This window comes from Gopherus flavomarginatus, chromosome 2 (assembly GCF_025201925.1).
Source record: "Gopherus flavomarginatus isolate rGopFla2 chromosome 2, rGopFla2.mat.asm, whole genome shotgun sequence".
Taxonomy (NCBI): Eukaryota; Metazoa; Chordata; order Testudines; family Testudinidae; genus Gopherus; species Gopherus flavomarginatus.
In genome coordinates this window covers 35458796-35476236 of record NC_066618.1, presented here as the reverse complement: position 1 = coordinate 35476236, position 17441 = coordinate 35458796, and the positions used below count along the sequence as shown (strand labels likewise).

General features: G+C 53.9%; 2 protein-coding genes across 5 annotated transcripts in view; both read left to right on the top strand.

The window, feature by feature from the left end:
• MYO3A (myosin IIIA) overlaps positions 1–12030 on the top strand; it is a 220499-nt gene extending 208469 nt beyond the window's left edge. For all 4 annotated transcript variants that reach the window (XM_050939001.1, XM_050939000.1, XM_050939003.1 and 1 more), the window contains 2 exons: positions 8850–8993; positions 10624–12030. In XM_050939001.1, the coding sequence (XP_050794958.1) occupies positions 8850–8993; positions 10624–10738 (259 nt within the window). In that variant the 3' untranslated portion in view covers positions 10739–12030. The remainder of the gene's footprint in view (positions 1–8849; positions 8994–10623) is intronic.
• A 3717-nt stretch (positions 12031–15747) lies between these two features.
• The window catches only part of GAD2 (glutamate decarboxylase 2), a 63624-nt gene continuing 61930 nt past the window's right edge, over positions 15748–17441 (top strand). The window contains exon 1 of the mRNA XM_050939094.1: positions 15748–16944. Coding sequence (XP_050795051.1) covers positions 16869–16944 — 76 coding nt within the window. The 5' untranslated portion in view covers positions 15748–16868. The remainder of the gene's footprint in view (positions 16945–17441) is intronic.

The window sequence follows — 17441 nt, the reverse complement described above, 5'->3', positions numbered from 1 at the left end:
GAGCCATAACAACAGTTATGAGCGCCAGCCCTAGGGCAGGGCAGGGCAACAAACGCTGAGTCAGGGGTGCTCAGGCCCTCAGGCAGGGCTGAGCAGTAATAACAGGCTTCGGCCTCTTCAGGCCAGGGAGAGGGGGAGTCTGCCACCCAGGAGTTGGGTGGCAGGGGGAACGCAGGCCCTTCCACTCCACTGCATCCCAGCCTGGGGCCCCAGCAGCGGCTGAAGATCCACTACTTAGTCAGTGGAAATCGTGGCCGCAACACACCGACATAGGCTCTAGTAATGCTGCAGCCAGACTGGGGTCAGCTGCCCCTGGGCTACTTCCATACTACCCCTCGGGTGCTACCTGGATCCTGGCGTTCGCCTCTGGGGGGTCTAGGAGCATGGGTTCATCAGGGCAGGGGCTGGTCAGCAGGCCCGGCAGCTCCTCCGGATAGCAGGCACAGGGCAGGCCCGGCAGCTCCTCCGGATAACAGGCACAGGGTAGCTCTGCCAGCTCCTTCGGATAGCGGGCACAGGGTAGCTCCGGCCAGTCTGGGTGGCCTCCTCGGGCCGTAGAAGCTTCTCAGTCTCGGGCTGCCCCAGGGACATCTGCTCTCTCCGGCGGCTGGGCTCCTACTGAGCTCTGAGGGCCGGCCTTTATAGTTCCAGGTCGCCGCCTAACCCTTTGAGGGGCGGGCTCAGAGCTCCCTAGCTCCGACCACTCTGGCATCCGGATGGGCTCTTCCTCCTCCAGGGCGGAGGGGAGCCACACCACCTCCCTACACACAGACCCCCTCAAGTCTGGCTCCCGCTCATTGGGGCTAGGCTCTTCCATCCCTCTGAGGTGGGACAGGAAGTCTGCGTTTGCATGTTCCTTACCAGCCCTATGCTGGATGGTGAACGCATAGGGCTGTAAGGCCAGATACCATTGCAATAATTGGTCGTTGTTATTTTTCATTTTCATCAACCATCGGAGGGGGGCATGGTCCGTGACTAGTGTGAACAGAGCCCAAGGAGTTAGTAGCGTAGGGCGTCACAGGCCCACTTTATGGCCAGTGCTTCTTTCTCAACCACAGCGTAGTTCTTCTCCCAGGGGAAAATTTTTTGGCTGAGATAATAGAAGCGGGTGGTCCTCTCCATTGACTTCTTGGGACAGGACAACCCCCAGTTCCACCTCTGAGGCATCCATCTGGAGGATGAACCTCCGGTGGAAGTCCGGGCTGTATAGGACCGGCTTTTGGCAGCGACATGTCTGGAGTGTCCAGAAGGCATCTTCTCATTCGGGGGACCACCGTACCTGCCGGGGGCTGTTCTTTGTCAACAGTCCTGTTAAGGGCGCAGCGATGGAAGCGAACTGGGGGATGAACTGCCGATAGTACCCAACAAGCGCCAGGAACTCTCGGACGTGGCGTTTCGTGGTAGGCGTCGGGCAGGCTGCCAGGGCTTGCACTTTCCCGATGAGGGGCTTCACTCATCCTCCCCAGATAGTGTACCTTAGATATGTGGTCTGCCATCCGACGCGGCATTTTTTTGGGTTGGCCGTCAGCCCCGCCTGTCACAGGGACCTCAGGACCGCTGCTACCCGTTCCAGGTGGTCTTCCCAGTGGTGGCTATAGACCAAGGTATCGTCCAAGTAAGCTGCCACATAGTCTCGATGGGGTTGTAGTAGGCGATCCATTAGCCGCTGGAACGTCGCTGGGGCCCCATGGAGGCGAAAAGGCATTCGTGTAAACTGATAGAGTCCTGTCAGAGTGGCGAATGCCATCTTTTCCTTAGAGGTGTCATCGAGCGGGATCTGCCAGTACCCCTTACTGATGTCAAAGGTGGTAATGAACCGGGCCTCCCCTAGGCGACCCAGCACCTTGTCTATGCGAGGCATAGGGTAGGCATCAAACCGGGAGATAGCATTCACCCGCCAGAAGTCTATACAAAATTTGTGGGTGCCATCGGGCTTGGGTACCAAGACCACAGGGCTACACCACTCACTCTGAGACGGCTCAATGACTCCCAAGGCCAGCATGGCCTGTACCTCTTCCTCCACCTCTTGTCGCATCAGGTACGGCAGTGGCCTGGTCGTTTCCTGGATTACCTTCCCCAGCTCGGTCTGGATGGAGTGATAGACAAGGGTTGTGTATCCAGGTAGGGCTGTGAAGATTCCCTGGAAAGCCTGCAGGAGACATTTGGCCTGCTTGCGCTGCTCTTCCATAAGGGTGTCACCGAGCAGGGGAGCAGCAAGGTCCTCTGTCTGGGGCGCGCGGGGACTCAGTTCAGGCTCTGGCGGATAAAGGTTAATCAGCAGGCCCTCCCGATCTTGCCACGGCTTCAACAGATTCACGTGGTATCGCTGGGTCTTCTTGCACCGGTCGGGTTAGTGGATCTTGTATGTGACGGGCCCAACCCTTCCGAGCTACCTCATAGGGTCCCTGCCAGCGGGCCAGTATCTTCAACTCCCTTAAGGGCAGGAGGAGCAGGACCCGATTCCCGGGTTCAAAGTCATGCACCTGCCCCTCCTGGTAATAAGTCTGTTCCTGTCTGTCCTGCGCAGCCTTTTAAGTTTCCACGAGCCAGGGCCCCAGCCTGAGCAAAGTACTCCTGCAGCTGAAGGACATACTTCAGGAGTCCCTGGGTTGGAGAGGGGGACTGCTCCCAAGTTTCCCGCATTAAGTCCAACAGGCCCTGCGGACGGCTCCCATATAATAGTTCAAATGAGGAAAACTTGGTTGATGACTGGGGTACCTCACGGATGGCTAGCAGCAGGGGAAGGAGTAACTGGTCCCACCGGCGCAGCTCCTCCAGGGGGGAACTTCCGCAGCATCTCCTTGAGGGTCCGGTTGAACGGTTCCACCAGCCCGTCCATCTGGGGGTGGTATACGGAGGTGCGTAATTGTTTAACCCCCAGGAGCTCACAGACTTGCTGTGACAACCTGGAGGTGAAATTGATGCCTTGATCTGTTAAGATTTCTCAGGGCAGGCCCACCCGAGCAAAGACCTTAACCAGTTCCCCGGCGATGGTCCAGGTAGTGGTGCTCCACAATGGAATGGCCTCGGGGAAATGGGTGGCATAGTCCATGATGACCAGGACATACTGGAATCCGGAAGCACTTTTTGGGAGCAGGCCCACCAGGTCCATAGTCACTCGCTCAACAGGCATCTCTATTATAGGCATAGCGACCAGGGGTGCCTTGGGCACTCGCTGGGGAGCGGCTAACTGGCACTCTGGGCAGGAGCTACAATAGTTCCTCACCTCCTGGTGAATCCCGGGCCAGACGAACCGCGTCAAGATCCAGGCGAGGGTCTTCTCATGGCCCAGATGCCCGGCAGCTGGGATGTCACGTGCCAGCTTCATCACGGCTCGCTGGTGACGCCGTGGTACCAGCAACTGTGTTTGGGGTTCCTTCGTGCGGGAGTCACGGTCGATCCGGTAAAGACGGTCCCGGCATAGTTCGAAATGGGGCCACTGGGTTGCGCGCTGGGGGTCGATGATGGTCCCATCGACTGCCGCAAGCTGTTCGTAGGCCCGACTAAGGGTAGGGTCAGCTCTCTGGTCGCAGCAAAAATCAGTACGGAGGAGGGGTTCGACTGAGAGCTCCAGCAGGGGATTGTCGGTTTCTTCAGTCCCTGCTTCAGTTCCTGGGGTCCCGCCCACCTCTTCCAGTAGGGCCTCCTGGCACTCTCCCTCCAACGCAGGGGTCGACCGGAGGACCTCCTCAAAGGCGGGCCAGTCCCGTCTCAGGATCACCAGGTACACCAGTTGAGGGACTAAGCCGACAACGATTCGTCAGGTGACGCCAGCTACTGTCAATGGGACCCAAGCACTAGGGTAAGGCCGGACATCCCCATGGATGCATTGCAGGTGAATCATTCCCAGGCGGGGGTCTGCCTGGGGTCCCAGAGTCTGGCGAATTAGCGTCTGACTACAGCCAGAGTTGATCAAAGCCTGGGTGTCATGGTCCCCGACAACTACCAGGACCGTGATCTTGTGAGCCTGTGATAGCCGAGCCCCGGTGTCCCCTGCACAGACCTGCCCAAAGCTGCAGTCCATTTCCGTGCAGTCCCGCTGCAAGTGTCCGGACTTCCCACAATGGAAACAGGGTCCGAGTTCAGGGCAACCGCCCCAGGAGGGGCTCCCCTCGGACTCCTAGGGGGACTCCGGTGGACACTCGCAACAACCAGCATGGTGGGCGCCGGTCCGGGCCGAGGGGAAGGATCCAGACGTCTGGACTGAGACCCTGGGTGGGCCTCCTGCACGCGGCCAAGGCTCCACGGCCTGGTCGCGGCGTCCCCTTTTCTTTCCACATTGGAGCGTTCGGGCCCGAGGTTGTGAGGTTGGAAGGCGGGCCCCGCTGGCGTTTCGGCTGCGAGAAAGTCCTCCATCAGTGAGATGGCTGCGGCTAACGTTGCGGGCCGATGGCGGAGCACCCAGGCCTGTCCTCAGGCCGATATGGTGTGCACAAACTGTTCCAGGATGACTTGTTCCGTGACCTCCTCTGCCGTCCTCGTCTCCGGCTGTAGCCATCACCTACATGCCTCCTTCAGTGTTTTGGCCACCAGCTGGGGTCGGGTGCCCGAGGGGTACGTCTGGCTTCGGAACCGCTGCCAAAAAGTCTCTGGGCTGACATCTAAGGCATCCAGGATCGCGGCCTTTACCCTGCTATAATCCCTTGCCCCTTCCATTGCCAGCCCCCGGTATAACGTCTGGGCAGTCCCTGTTAGGTATGGGGCCAACAGGGTGGCCCATTGGTCCTGGGGCCACCCAGTGACCAGTGCCACCCGTTCGAACGTTACCAGGAACGCTTCAGGGTCATCGTCGGGGCCCATCTTGGTTAGTCGCACTGGGGCAGCGGGGCGTGGTGACCCAGCCCCGTCCCCTGGCTGTGGGTCTACGGGGTGCGGTAATGCTGTCACCAGCTGTTGCAGCTGGCCTCCGAGCTGCTGAATAAGCTGCTGCTGCTGCTGCTGCTGGAGTTGAGCGGCATGATGCTGCTGTTGCTGCTGGAGTTGGGCAGCATCCCGCTATTGTTGATGTTGGAGCTGGGCAGCTGCCTGCTACTGCTGCTGCTGTAGCTGGGTGGCCTGCTGCCGTTCCTGACTCTCCGTCAGCAGCTTAAACAATCACTCCATCTCCATGGTTTTCTGTGGGGACGGGGTGGATCTCCCCCTCCGGCCCCTTCTCACAGGGGTCAAGGGAACAGATCCCCACTTCTGGCACCACATGTACAAGAGTTCACCAGGGCTCGACCCTCTCCAGCGTGGAGGGGAGCCACGCCGGCTCTCTATACCCCAATGGGTCCGGGGGATTAGTCCAGCCTGGGGTCTCCCTTGGTAGCCCTTGCGGTAGCCGGCTGAAATGTGGTTAGTCTGGCCCTGGCTCCGGCGGGCAACAGCCACTGAGTCAGGAGGCTCAGGCCCTCAGGCAGGGCTGAGCCGCAACAACAGTTACAAGCTCCAGCCCTAGGTCAGGCAGAGCAACAACCACTGAGTCAGGAGGCTCAGGCCATCAGGCAGGGCTGAGCCGTAACAACAGTCACAGAGCCCGGCCCTAGGTAAGGGGGGGCAACAACCACTAAGTCCGAGTGCTCAGGCTCTCAGGCAGGGCTGAGTGGGAATAATAGTTTAAGCCTGGCCCTAGGTCAGGGCGGGGCAACAAACGCTGAGTCAGGGGTGCTCAGGCCCTCAGGCAGGGCTGAGCAGTAATAACAGGCTTTGGCCTCCTCAGGCCAGGGAGGGGGAGTCTCCCACCCAGGAGTTGGATGGCAGGGGAGACACAGGCCCTCCCACTCCACTGCGTCCCAGCCCAAGGCCCTAGCAGCGGCTGAAGATCCGCTGCTTAGTCAGTGGGGATCCTGGCTGCAGGGCCGGCTTTAGGCCAATTCCACCAATTCCCCTGAATCAGGCCCTGCGCCTAAGAGGGCCCCGCACCCAGTGAGAATCCCTTCCCTGGCTAGAGGCGCCTTTTTGATTTTTACTCACCTGGCGGCACCTCGGGTCTCCAGCGGCACTTCGGCACTGAGTCCTTCGCTTGCTCTGGGTCTTCGGTGGTACTTCGGCGGCAGATCCTTCAGTGCCACCAAAGACCTGGAGTGAGTGAAGGACCCACCGCCGAAGTGCCGCCGAAGACTCAGAGCACCACCTGGTGAATACAAGCCCCACGTGCTTTTTTACAGGCGTTTGTTGTTGTTTTGATTTGTTTTTTTTTTCAGTCATCCCTGTCGGGGCCCCGTCGAAACTGTTCGAATTGGGCCCCGCACTTCCTAAAGCCGGCCCTGCCTGGCCGCAACACACTGACATATGGTCTAGTAATGCTGCAGCCAGACTGGGGTCGGCTGCCCCCGGGCTACTTCCATACTACCCCTTGGATGCTACCTGGGTCCTGGTGTTGGCCTCTGAGGGGTCTAGGAGCATGGGTTCATCAGGACAAGGGGTTGGTCAGCAGGCCCAGCAGCTCCTCCGGATAGCAGGCACAGGACAGGCTCAGCAGCTCCTCTAGATAGCGGGCATGGGATAGCTCCGGCAGCTCCTCTAGATAGCGGGCATGGGATAGCTCCGGCAGCTCCTCTAGATAGTGGGCATGGGATAGCTCCAGCAGCTCCTCTAGATAGCGGGCATGGGGTAGCTCCGGCAGCTCCTCTAGATAGTGGGCATGGGATAGCTCCAGCAGCTCCTCTAGATAGCGGGCATGGGATAGCTCCGGCAGCTCCTCTAGATAGTGGGCATGGGATAGCTCCAGCAGCTCCTCTAGATAGCGGGCATGGGGTAGCTCCGGCAGCTCCTCCGGATAGCAGGCACAGGACAGGCTCAGCAGCTCCTCTAGACAGCGGGCATGGGGTAGCTCCGGCAGCTCCTCTAGATAGCGGGCATGGGGTAGCTCTGGCAGCTCCTCCGGGTAGCAGGCACAGGGTAGCTCCACCAGCTCCTCTAGATAGCGGGCATGGGGTAACTCTGGCAGCTCCTGCGAATAGCGGGCATGGGGTAGCTCCAGCCAGTCTGGGCGGCCGCCTTGGGCCGTAGGAGCTTCCCAGTCTCGGGCTTCCCCGGGGACATCTGCTCTCTCCGGCGGCTGGGCTCCTACTGAGCTCTGAGGACCAGCCTTTATAATTGCAGGTCGCCGCCTAACCCTTTGAGGGGCTGGAGAGCTCCCTAGCTCCGCCCACTCTGGCCTCCGGATGGGCTATTCCTCCTCCGGAGCGGAGGGAAGCCACACCGCCTCACTACACCCCACATGACACTGTCAACTCTAGATCACAGATCTGCTTGTGGTGCCAGTTGGATCTTGGAAAATTTCCAAATATAGGGTTTCTCCCAGTCAGTTCTTCTTCTGGTGAGTTATTTGACCAGTTCATGTCTGGACAATAAATTCACTTATTGGACCTGAATTTCTTCTCACTTATACCAGTTTTATACCACTATTGCTACTAGATTCAAGGGACTTACTTCTGATTTATATTAGGTGTGAGAGAAGAATACTGCCCTGTGTCTTTCAAGTCACCCTCAGGACTCTTTTTTCCTAGTCATTTTAAACATTGCGGTTTTCAGATAGTGTGTTTCCTTAGGCATCCTGAAGCAATGTATGCGAAGAATGCTTGTGCTCTCTGTCATATATACAATCTCCAACAATACACTGATATACTATTTGTTATTATTATTTATATTACAGTACAAGCCCCTTTCAGTAACAGCATCCCATTCTGCTAGATGCTATAAACTTCGGCCTGCTTCAAAATATTGTAGTCCCTTCTCATGTTCTCTACACGAAATTTCCATTTCTTAAATATTAACATTTAAAGAGAATCCTTGGGCTTGCTAGAGGATGGCCTGAGAGCTCTAGAAACTAAAGGCCTCTGTACACAGCATAGGAATAGCCTGGGAAGAAGCCGTGCATTTTTTCCGTATCATCCCAATAACTTGACACACTTTTGACCTGGAGAAATTACTCACTAGGTCCATTCAATCCTTTGTCTACTTGCTGAGACTGGTAAGAAGAGTGCTGAATAATACCATCCTGGCCACTAGGATGTGTACTGAGGTTGGCAACTCATTTCATATACTGTATGTTAAAAAACCTTTCCAGTGGGTAACAACCCTCAGATAAATAAATAGCTTGAGCAAGATATATAAATAGGTGACATTGAAAGAAAGTCCCTGTGTCACTTTCCAAATTGCCTGAAAAATTCAATTCTCTAGCAGTTTTCTGCATTCTCACCCATGATCTGAAAATGTTAAATACACAGATGATTATCTTCTTGTTACTTATGGATCAATGTAATCCATTCACTTATAAGCCCAAAGTACTCCAGAGAGTGTCACAAATCTACTGATATCCCTAAATTCTAGAGCTTGAATTTGAATCTTTTGAATTAGCTGAACACAGTTTATTAAATCGTGTCCTAGAGTACATTTTTGTGGTCAAAGAATAAATCCCTGAAAACAGATGATTATAATGGAATGACTAACAGAGTCTTAATTTTATCATCAAGATTGGCATTACTGAAAACTGTCCAGTAACGTTAGATCTCTAAATCTCAGAACTGCCCTGAGATATGCAGGTGCACATTGATACATCTTAACAAAATCAGCCACAACTCATGCATGCACGTATATAAAAGCTGATTCTACAAAGTATTTGGCATGTAATTATATACTTGCTGGTAGATTCAACCCTAAATTATTAGTTCAAAATTATAAACACCTGCATTTTCATTAGTTACATTTCCAGGACCAGATTTTTGTGCTAATATAATTTTCTACCACAGTCAACATATCAAAAGTCCTCAGATAAGGAAAATGAAGGTTGTGATTCATTACTTTATTTTTGCTGGGAAAATGTTGCAGAACAGAATTGGTGATTTAGAACCTTTATGTATTTACAGTCTGGGCAAAATGCTGGATTTAGAAGATTTCTATTACCAAGAAATTTCATCAAGTGATTCCATCTCAAATGATAGTAATTCTAGCACAAGAAAAAACAGGCCACCAGTGGAGCTCAGAGATTCATCTTTAACTATTACTGAAGGGTAAGTCTTACCAAATAATAGTAGGGACAAAAGAAATGCTGTGTAACCTACTTTAAAAAGTTATGAATGCAAACTTATTTTTGTACAGTTCATACTGAAGACAAAAGTACAGTATATGCATTCAAGTTAGCTATAAAACAATTAACTATTTTTTACAGAATCTTGTAAAATAATAATTATAGGAATTAAAAAAATGTATCTATGCTTAGCTGAAAAATTCCTTTCTTCAAAATAAGGTCCAAAGACAGTACAAACAGACCTTCAACCTGCTTGCAGAACTCTGGCAAGGCAAGCTCAACCATACAGCCATTTTGCTGAAGAACCTGCCCGTTTTGTTCTGCCTCCACAGCTCCAGATAAGGTGGACAGACCTCCTTGCTGTACATCTTTGGATCTCAAACTTTTTGTCAAACAAAAGCAAAATCTAAAAGTTACATTTCTGTTTTAGTTAGGATTGTTTGGCTCTATGCCAGACTTTTACCCTGATTTTGTCAGCTGAGACACCCGGTTCTTGATGGCTTCTTTTTTTTCCCTATTGCACTGAACCAACACATGGCCATACAGCTTCTGCTTGATACCAGTATGACAGACAAGCAAGGAAAAATCCTGAAGGGAAAATCTGGTTCATCAGCCTTCTTCCTGCATAGATTTTTCAGGTCATTAATTGCATGTGACCTTTGCCTCTTCACTCAAAATGCTTTTGAGATATGCACCAGTAGGCTAGGGGCCTGATTGTGCTGTCACTTAAATCAATGAGATTTTTGCCATTGAATGCAAGGCATAAAAATGCATGCCTTATTATTATGCTCTGATCTGATGTTAATCTGCAGTAATTGGAGTAACTCCGGATCTTCTGTGTGTAACTGAGAGCAGAATTTACCCCCTGTTCATGGTTTATTACTTAAGTATCAACTGCAGTTCAACATTCAGTGGCCACTTCAGTTGGGCTTCTCGTATGAGTAAGGCGAGTACAATTTAGTCCTAAAGAAAGTGAACGCTCGTACTTGTTTGTTGCCATTTGGGACTCTACACTGCACCCCTAAGTGTAGCTCACCAGACATTTCAGTAATTTCAAAATAATATATACTTTTCAAACAATGGTTTTATGTTTAATCATAGGAATTACTTCTGTTCAGTTAGCCAGGTCTGCTGTCTAAATGGAAGACCAGCTTTCAAAAATGCAATTTGCCACCTGAAAATCATGAGCAGGGTTCTATACTGTGACTTTTGCAGTGTCCAGTCTGAAACAGTGGGACAGACCCTCAGCAGGTATAGAACAGGAGTAGCTCCATTTATGTCAATGGAGCTACCTGATTTACACTGGCTGACAATCTGAGCCAATGTCTAATAGGCAAGAATTACCCCCAAAGCCTGGCCTGTTATCCTGACATTTTTACTATGTCCTTAATAATTCCTCCCTTTTTTGAAAAAACATGTTTTCTTTGAGCATTCCTCTGTTCTGCAAAAATGTATTTGCTCTGGGATGCTGGCTCTATTCTGCAGAGTGGGGAGAGGCTTGGAAAAGGCAGCTGTTTTTGCTGAGGGTGAAGGTTAAGCAATCGATTAGCAGTATTTGCTGAAGTAAATGTTTTTACTTTAATTTCTAAAGCGCTTCTGCATTTAATCCCTAGGTCAAGAGTTGCAGAGAGCTCCCTGGACGAGAGGAAAACTGAAGATAATCCCTATGACTACAGAAAACTGCTACGGAAAACCTCTCAGCGCCGGCGCCTTATCCAGCAGTTTTAGCTGCTGCTGCTGCCATTTGGCTTTTATTAGCATAATCTTTTTTTATGATTTTGTACCATACGCTTTTTTTTTTGGTATTGTTATCTCTGATATTTCAGGTTTACAGTGAATATGCATTATTGTAGTTTATAGCCCAACACTGTTTTAAAGGGACACTGTCAGGTTACAAATTGTAAATTTAAAAAGAATCTTGCTGATGTTACTTCTTAATATACTTTAGATTACTGAAATTGAAATAATTTTTAAAAACAAATGTACTTACTGTATATTGTTTTCCTTTTTACATTTCTCTCATCTTATACAAAATAGACTAGTCAGTTTCTCTTTTGTTTATAGTCATTTCCTAGTCAACTGAGTTTTCAGGTTCCCCTGCACTAGCACAATGCTAGCACACCAGCACAAAATGATTTTTTTTAAATAAATTACTTCACTGGATTTTTCTAAGAATTCCAAAGAAGAATTTCTTTTGGTTTTAAGTCTACAGTGCCTAAATTTTGGGCCACATCTGCATGTGACAAGTGTCCCTTTAATACAAATGAATGTAAATTTTTGTTTGGTAGGATATTATATATCAATTTATTTTCTTATTGACTTTAACTACAGTAAAGCTACTGAGGGAAGGTGTTTAAAGGACAGTATAGGATGTGTATTCGTTATCTTGGAAAAGTTTATATACAGGGAAATAAATCTTGTTTGCTTTGTTCTCCTTTTTAAATTTGCATTGGATTTTTAGGACTCTTAATCTCAGAGAAACTGAGAAGGGGCTAGGAAAATGTGGATTGGTCTGTTGCTGCCTAAAATGCAAAAACCATTCTTAATTCCACCAGAAATGAATTGGGTACAAAGTAGCTGCCACTTTTTTCAAAATTTCACCCAAATTCCTATTTTTAAAGAAATTATTTTAGAAAAGGATGTAGATAACTGGAACATTCACATGTGTGATTGACAGTGATTAACAGCTGCATGTTCCGAGCTGCCAGGCAAGAATGGCAGATTTTACCAGGCCAATATTCTGAGCAGTGTAAGAGATGAATCCTGTTCCCTTACTCAGGCCAGGTGTCTTATTGCAGTGATTACTGGTGGGAGTAAAACCAGCAGGGTAGAGCTCTGCACAAACTATCTTTAGACACTTCTGGCACTCTAATTTAGCTCTCTTTCCATAGACATGTAATTGGTGCTTTGTATTTTTACAGTAGTTAAAAGATTAAAAGCTATGTTTAAATTGCTGCAGTATACAATGTGCTAGAAAACATCGGGTTTGATTTTTAAAGTCCTCTTAAAATTGCTCTCCCCATTATTACAATGACAAAATAAATAAACAATACAAAAGTCAGGGACAGGCTTGGCTGCATTTGAATTACTCCTAGCAGAGGTGCAATGATGGGTGTGTGGGTGGGGGTAGATTGAGACAGGAGGAGAGGAGAAAAGAGCAGTCACTTTACACTGAAACTCAGCTTGGTATTTCCTCCACATTGCCTTACATGGGGGCATCAGCTGGAAATTGGGAGGGATCAAAGCAGATCTTTTTTTTCACACAAAGAAACCACAAGGCTGATATTCTTTCTTTTCCTGTCAGGCTTACTCTCTAAACTGCTGAAGGCATTTCAGTGAGACCAATGCCTAGAATGTTATTAGTTAGCACCTCTGTGTGGATTAACACCTGGGTCTACCAAAAGGGGAGTGGGTGCAAGTCAAGATGCAGTAAGACCCTCCATTGAACTGAGTATTAGGTGAGTGAGGCCTATCAACAAAGCCTTAGCCTCCGGCCTTGGCCCCGTCTCCATACTGCTTGCCCTCCAGTTCTCTCTAAGATTTGCTCTGTGAATGGAAAAATAATGATGTTGGGCAGATCAGACTAAACACAATTTCACCCTACCTCTCCCCGTCCGTATCTCCTACATACAGGGGGGCTGCTTACACTGTCTGCCATGCTGGCAGGATTAAAAGGATGGACCTGAGATGTATCTGTGGAACAGAGCACGGGTCGGCTTCTTCCCAAGAAGATTCTAGAGAACACATCAGGGTGCATGTCTGTGTTGATTGCCCACATACAGAACAGCTGGTGGCTGTCAATTTCACGCCTGCAATGCCATGTGAGGTGCTAGTGTGACAAGAGGAGCAGGGAAAAGAAGGCCTGTGACAGAGACTTTCCATAGGACGCTCCTAAAAATGGACTTTTACTGCCCAAGTGCCAGTACCTAGAAAGAGATGGGGAAAGAAGGAGATGCTTGAAAAGCTGCCGCAAGGCGGATCATCCATAGGCTGTGAGCGCTGCCCTGTCTCAGAAATAACTGTTTGCCACGGTCCTTATCCTAGGCAGTCAACACTAAGGCGCAAAGTTATGATAACCGTGTAGAGTTACAGAAGCGTTGGGTTGTGTGGGACAGAGGTTTTATTGTGCTGGGTCCTTGGCATGGTCTGCTAGAGCCCATCTCTAACCACTCTGCAAGCACAGGCTGGCTCCCTGCGTAAGGCTGCCAATTTTCTACTCACATAAAACCGAACACCCTTGCTCTGTCCCCCACCCTGCCCCTCCTCTGAGGCCCTGCCCCTTCTCTGAGGTCCCACCCCCACTCACTCCATCTCCCCTCCCTGTCACTCACTCTCCTGACCCTCACTCACTCATTTTCACTGAGCTGGTTCAGGGGGTTGGTGTCGGGAGGGGGTGAGGGCTCCAGCTGGGAGTGCAGCCTCTGGAGAGGGGACAGAAATGAGGAGTTCAGGGTGCAGGAGGGGACTCTGGCTGAGGCGAGGGTTGGGGTGCAGGAGGGGGAATGGGCTCTGGACTGGATATGCGGGTTCCGGGGTGGGGCCAGAAAAGAGTGGTTCAGGGTGTGGGAGAGGGCTCCAGGCTGAGGCAGTGGGTTGGGATGCAGGACAGGGTGACAGCTCTGGGGGATGAGGGTGGGGGAATTAGGGTTTGGAGGACAGGAGGGAGATCAGGGCTGGGACAGGGAGTTGGGGCGTGGGGTGGGGTCAAGGCTGCAGGCTCCAGGTGATGCTTATCTCAGGCAGCTCCCGGAAGCAGCATCATGTTCCCCCCACTGGTTTCTAAGCAGAAGCACAGCCAGGCAACTCTGCGCACTGCTCCATCTGCAGGCACCACCCTCACAACTCCCATTGGCCACAATCCCTGGCCAATGGGTGCTGTGGACAGGGGTGGCTCCAGGCATCAGCACGCCAAGTGCATGCTTGGGGCGGCAAGCCACGGGGGGCGCTCTGCTGGTCGCCACGAGGGTGGCAGGCATGCCTGTGGAGGGTCCGCTGGTCCCGCAGCTTCAGTGGACCTCCTGCAGGTGTGCCACGGAATCCGCGGAACCAGGGACCTCCCGCAGGCAAGCTGCCGAGGGCACCCTGCCTGCCATGCTTGGGGCGGCAAAATACCTAGAGCCACCCCGGCTGTGGAGCTGGCACTTGGAGCCCTCTGGCTGTCCTTAGGTGTAGGAGCCGGAGCGAGGATATGACGTTGCTTCCAGGAACCCCACAGAACCAGGGCAGGCAGGGAGCCTGTCTTAGCACCCCCGACCAGACTTCTAACTGCCCAGTCAGCACCGCCACCAGGGTCCCTTTTCAACTGCTGTTCTGGTGGAAAACCAGACACCTGGCAACCCCAGGTCACCAGCAGCGCACAGGAGCCCACTCAGCACTGTACCTAATCTGCAGGCCTGGAGCACGCTGGAAAGAGCCACAAGCCCACAGTGGTCAGGCAGGATTCCCAGCGTGGTCTGTGGGGAGCCGCCATCCCCATGCTAGGCTGGCCTCCCATTCTTCTCCACAAGGCACTGAGCTCAGGAAGGGACAGGGTGACCAGATGCCCTGATTTTATAGGGCCAGTCCTGATTATCAGCGTTTTTTCTTATATAGGCTCCTATTACCCCCCACCCCAGGTGGATTTTTCACACTTGCTGTCTGGTCCCCTTAGGAAGGGCTCTGGCACTTGCAAACCCAGGGGGCACCGCGGACTAACAAACCCCCGGGGAATGGGGCTGCTCCTCTCAGCCGAACAGCGCAGGAATTGCCAGCGCCGCCTGGGCCCCTCTCTCCGCCCCGCGCCGCTCCAGCGGGCGATGAATGGCGGCAATTCTGGCCTTCCTGGCGCGCTTTGCTCGGTGCAGCCACCAGCTGGCAGCGGTCGCTTCCCCCGAGCCCCTTCCACGTGCGGGTTTTAAAGGGGGGGCGAGGGAGGCGCTGCGGCCACCTCTGGAGATCGGGCGCTGCGCTGCGCAGGGCCGAGAGCCGCCCGAGCCCCGTCTCCCAGCACCGCGGGACGCCCGGGGCGGTCTCGCCCGCCGGGCTGGTTGGAGCGATTTCAGCAGCACCCGCGATTGCTCCTTCCGGGGCCGCTCCAGCACTTCCCCAGCGGGGCTGAGGGACGGTGATACCCTGCACGGCCTGAGGTTTGCTCAGCTCCACCCCAGCCGAGGCGGCAACACGGCCTCGCTTGCTCTCCCTCTTGCCCCGCAGGTGCGGGGCGAGCCGCAGGACGCCGGTGAAGGCTGGTTCGCGGGTGGCTTTTAGACAGGGGGAGCCTGAGCCGAAGGCCCTTGCAGCCAAGTCCCACAGTGACCGTCTGGCTTCACTCCCGCCGTGCTCAGCAGCAGTGCGGGGACGTATGGGCCCCCTCCTCCCGCCCCACGCCTCGCGGGGCGCTGCCAGGCCCCACTCCTGTGACTCGGGCGGCTCCAGTCTCGGCGACCCTTGCAGGCCTGCGAGGGCCGGAGGGCGTGGGGGATGCAGGCCTGGAGCTCGGTTCCCGCTACGTGCTGCTGCCCTTTGCTCTGGCCGGCTCCGCGGGCAGGCCCAGAGCATGGGGCGTGCACTGAGTCTGAGCCGATTTACGCCGGCGGCAGCCTCTGCGTGGAGCCGAGAAGACAGACGGGGTGTGATGAACTAGAGCGAGACCGATCCACCTTCCGGATCATTGGCTTGGCTGGCGGCGACCCAGCTGATCTGGGGGTTGTCACCAAAGGGAGATGAATAGACTCATCGGCCTGCAACCCGATGGCGTTTCTGGGCTAATAGAGCCGCTGATTAACAATCCCGCAGCCCCTGTCTCCGCCTATCGCCTCGCTGTATGGCAGGCTCAGAAAAGGCTCACGTTGTAGCCGCTCTCCGGAGCCACACACAAAGGGACGTGCGTGTCCAGCTGCGTTTCCGTGACACTGGGGGCAGGGGGCTGGGCCCCGCGTAAAGGAATAAACTGACTCAGGACGGCCTAGAAATAGCCCGAGGTTGGTTCTCTGTGTTTTTGGGCATATCCCCTCGGTGGAGGCCAGGCCCCCTCTACCCGTGCCCACTGACGCCAAAACATCAGCTCGCTCAGTCCCCTGCCCTCTGGCCTTGAATGAAATGTGATCCCCGCCAGGCCAGGGCCCCCCGAGAGCCAGACACGCGTGGGATCGCCAGCCCGGGGACTCCCCAATCGGTTCCTCTGTGCTCCTCAGCTTGCCCCTGTGCCAGCCGCTAGCCTTCAAGTGCCTCCCTCGAGCTGCCGGGTCTTCCTCCCCATTCCCCCCTGAAACTACCCGTACACAGCTCGCGTGGGGCGCGCCCGGCTCCCGGAGCAAGTGTGGCTGTGCTAAGGACCTGGCAGGCGTCCCACTAACCCCAGTCCCCGGGCCGGCCCCGCAGCGCCGGCAGCTGAGCTCTGCACAGAGCCAGCGCGTGGCCAACAGCAGCTCCCAGGCAGCAGCAGCAGCCCACAGCTCCAGGGGAGTCGTGACTCCGCACACCGCCCTTCCCCCGCCTCAGGGCACCCGGGCGGGCCGAGGGCTCTAGCTGGATAAAAGCGGAGCCACGGTGACCCCCGTTTGGCCGAGAGACGCGCGGAGCCGGAGAGGGAGCGGATCGGCACCATGGAGAGCGCCTAGCGTCCCTGCTCCACTCCCTGTCCCACTTTCCGCGGCCAGCCCCGTCTTCCCGGTCCGCAGCCCGGCTGCTTCCAGCCTCCCACTCTCCGGAGCCCCCAGGGAGCGCCAGGGCGCCGCTGCCTCTCTTGGCGCCGGCGCACGCTGCCTGGCGCTTGCACACGGGGACACTCGCACACGGGGACACTCCCGCGCTGGGACTCTCCCTCCCACACAGCTCCTTGCAGCTCGCCGGCTCCTAGGCACTGTTGGCAGCTCCGCAGATGGCAACGCCAGGCTCCGGCTTTTGGTCCTTCGGCTCCGAGGAGGGATCGCGGGACGCGGAGAACCACGGCACAGGTAGGAGCGCGGAGCAGCGCTGGCTCCACCACCAGCCGCAGGAAAGTTCCCAGCCCAGTCCCGGGATGGGCTCCCAGCGCTACCTGCGCCCCGCATCCCATTCCCTGCCTGCAGCCAAGCGGGCTGGAAACTGGCTGGCCAGTTCATCGTTGTCCGTCCTGACCAGCAACGGAGCGCACACTTGGATGCGGATGAGGCAACGAATAATCACCTAGAGATACTCCAGCCACCACCCAGGGCAGCACTGGCAAAGAGAAACGAAGCCGCCCCAGCTCGCCTCGGACTTCGCAAGGGACTCGGGACCCAGAGCTAGGTTGCAGGGCAGCTTTATTGTAAAGCCTTGGCTCTAGCTAGACCTGGACCAAGGTGCCGCAGGATTCTCCAGGGCAGGAAGGAGCGACGCCAACATAAACCTGAGTCTACTTCAGGGGGGCTTTTACCTGGCTGAGGGGGTGTCTCTTTGGGGCGGGAGAGGAAGGCGAGAGGGAGGGGAAAGG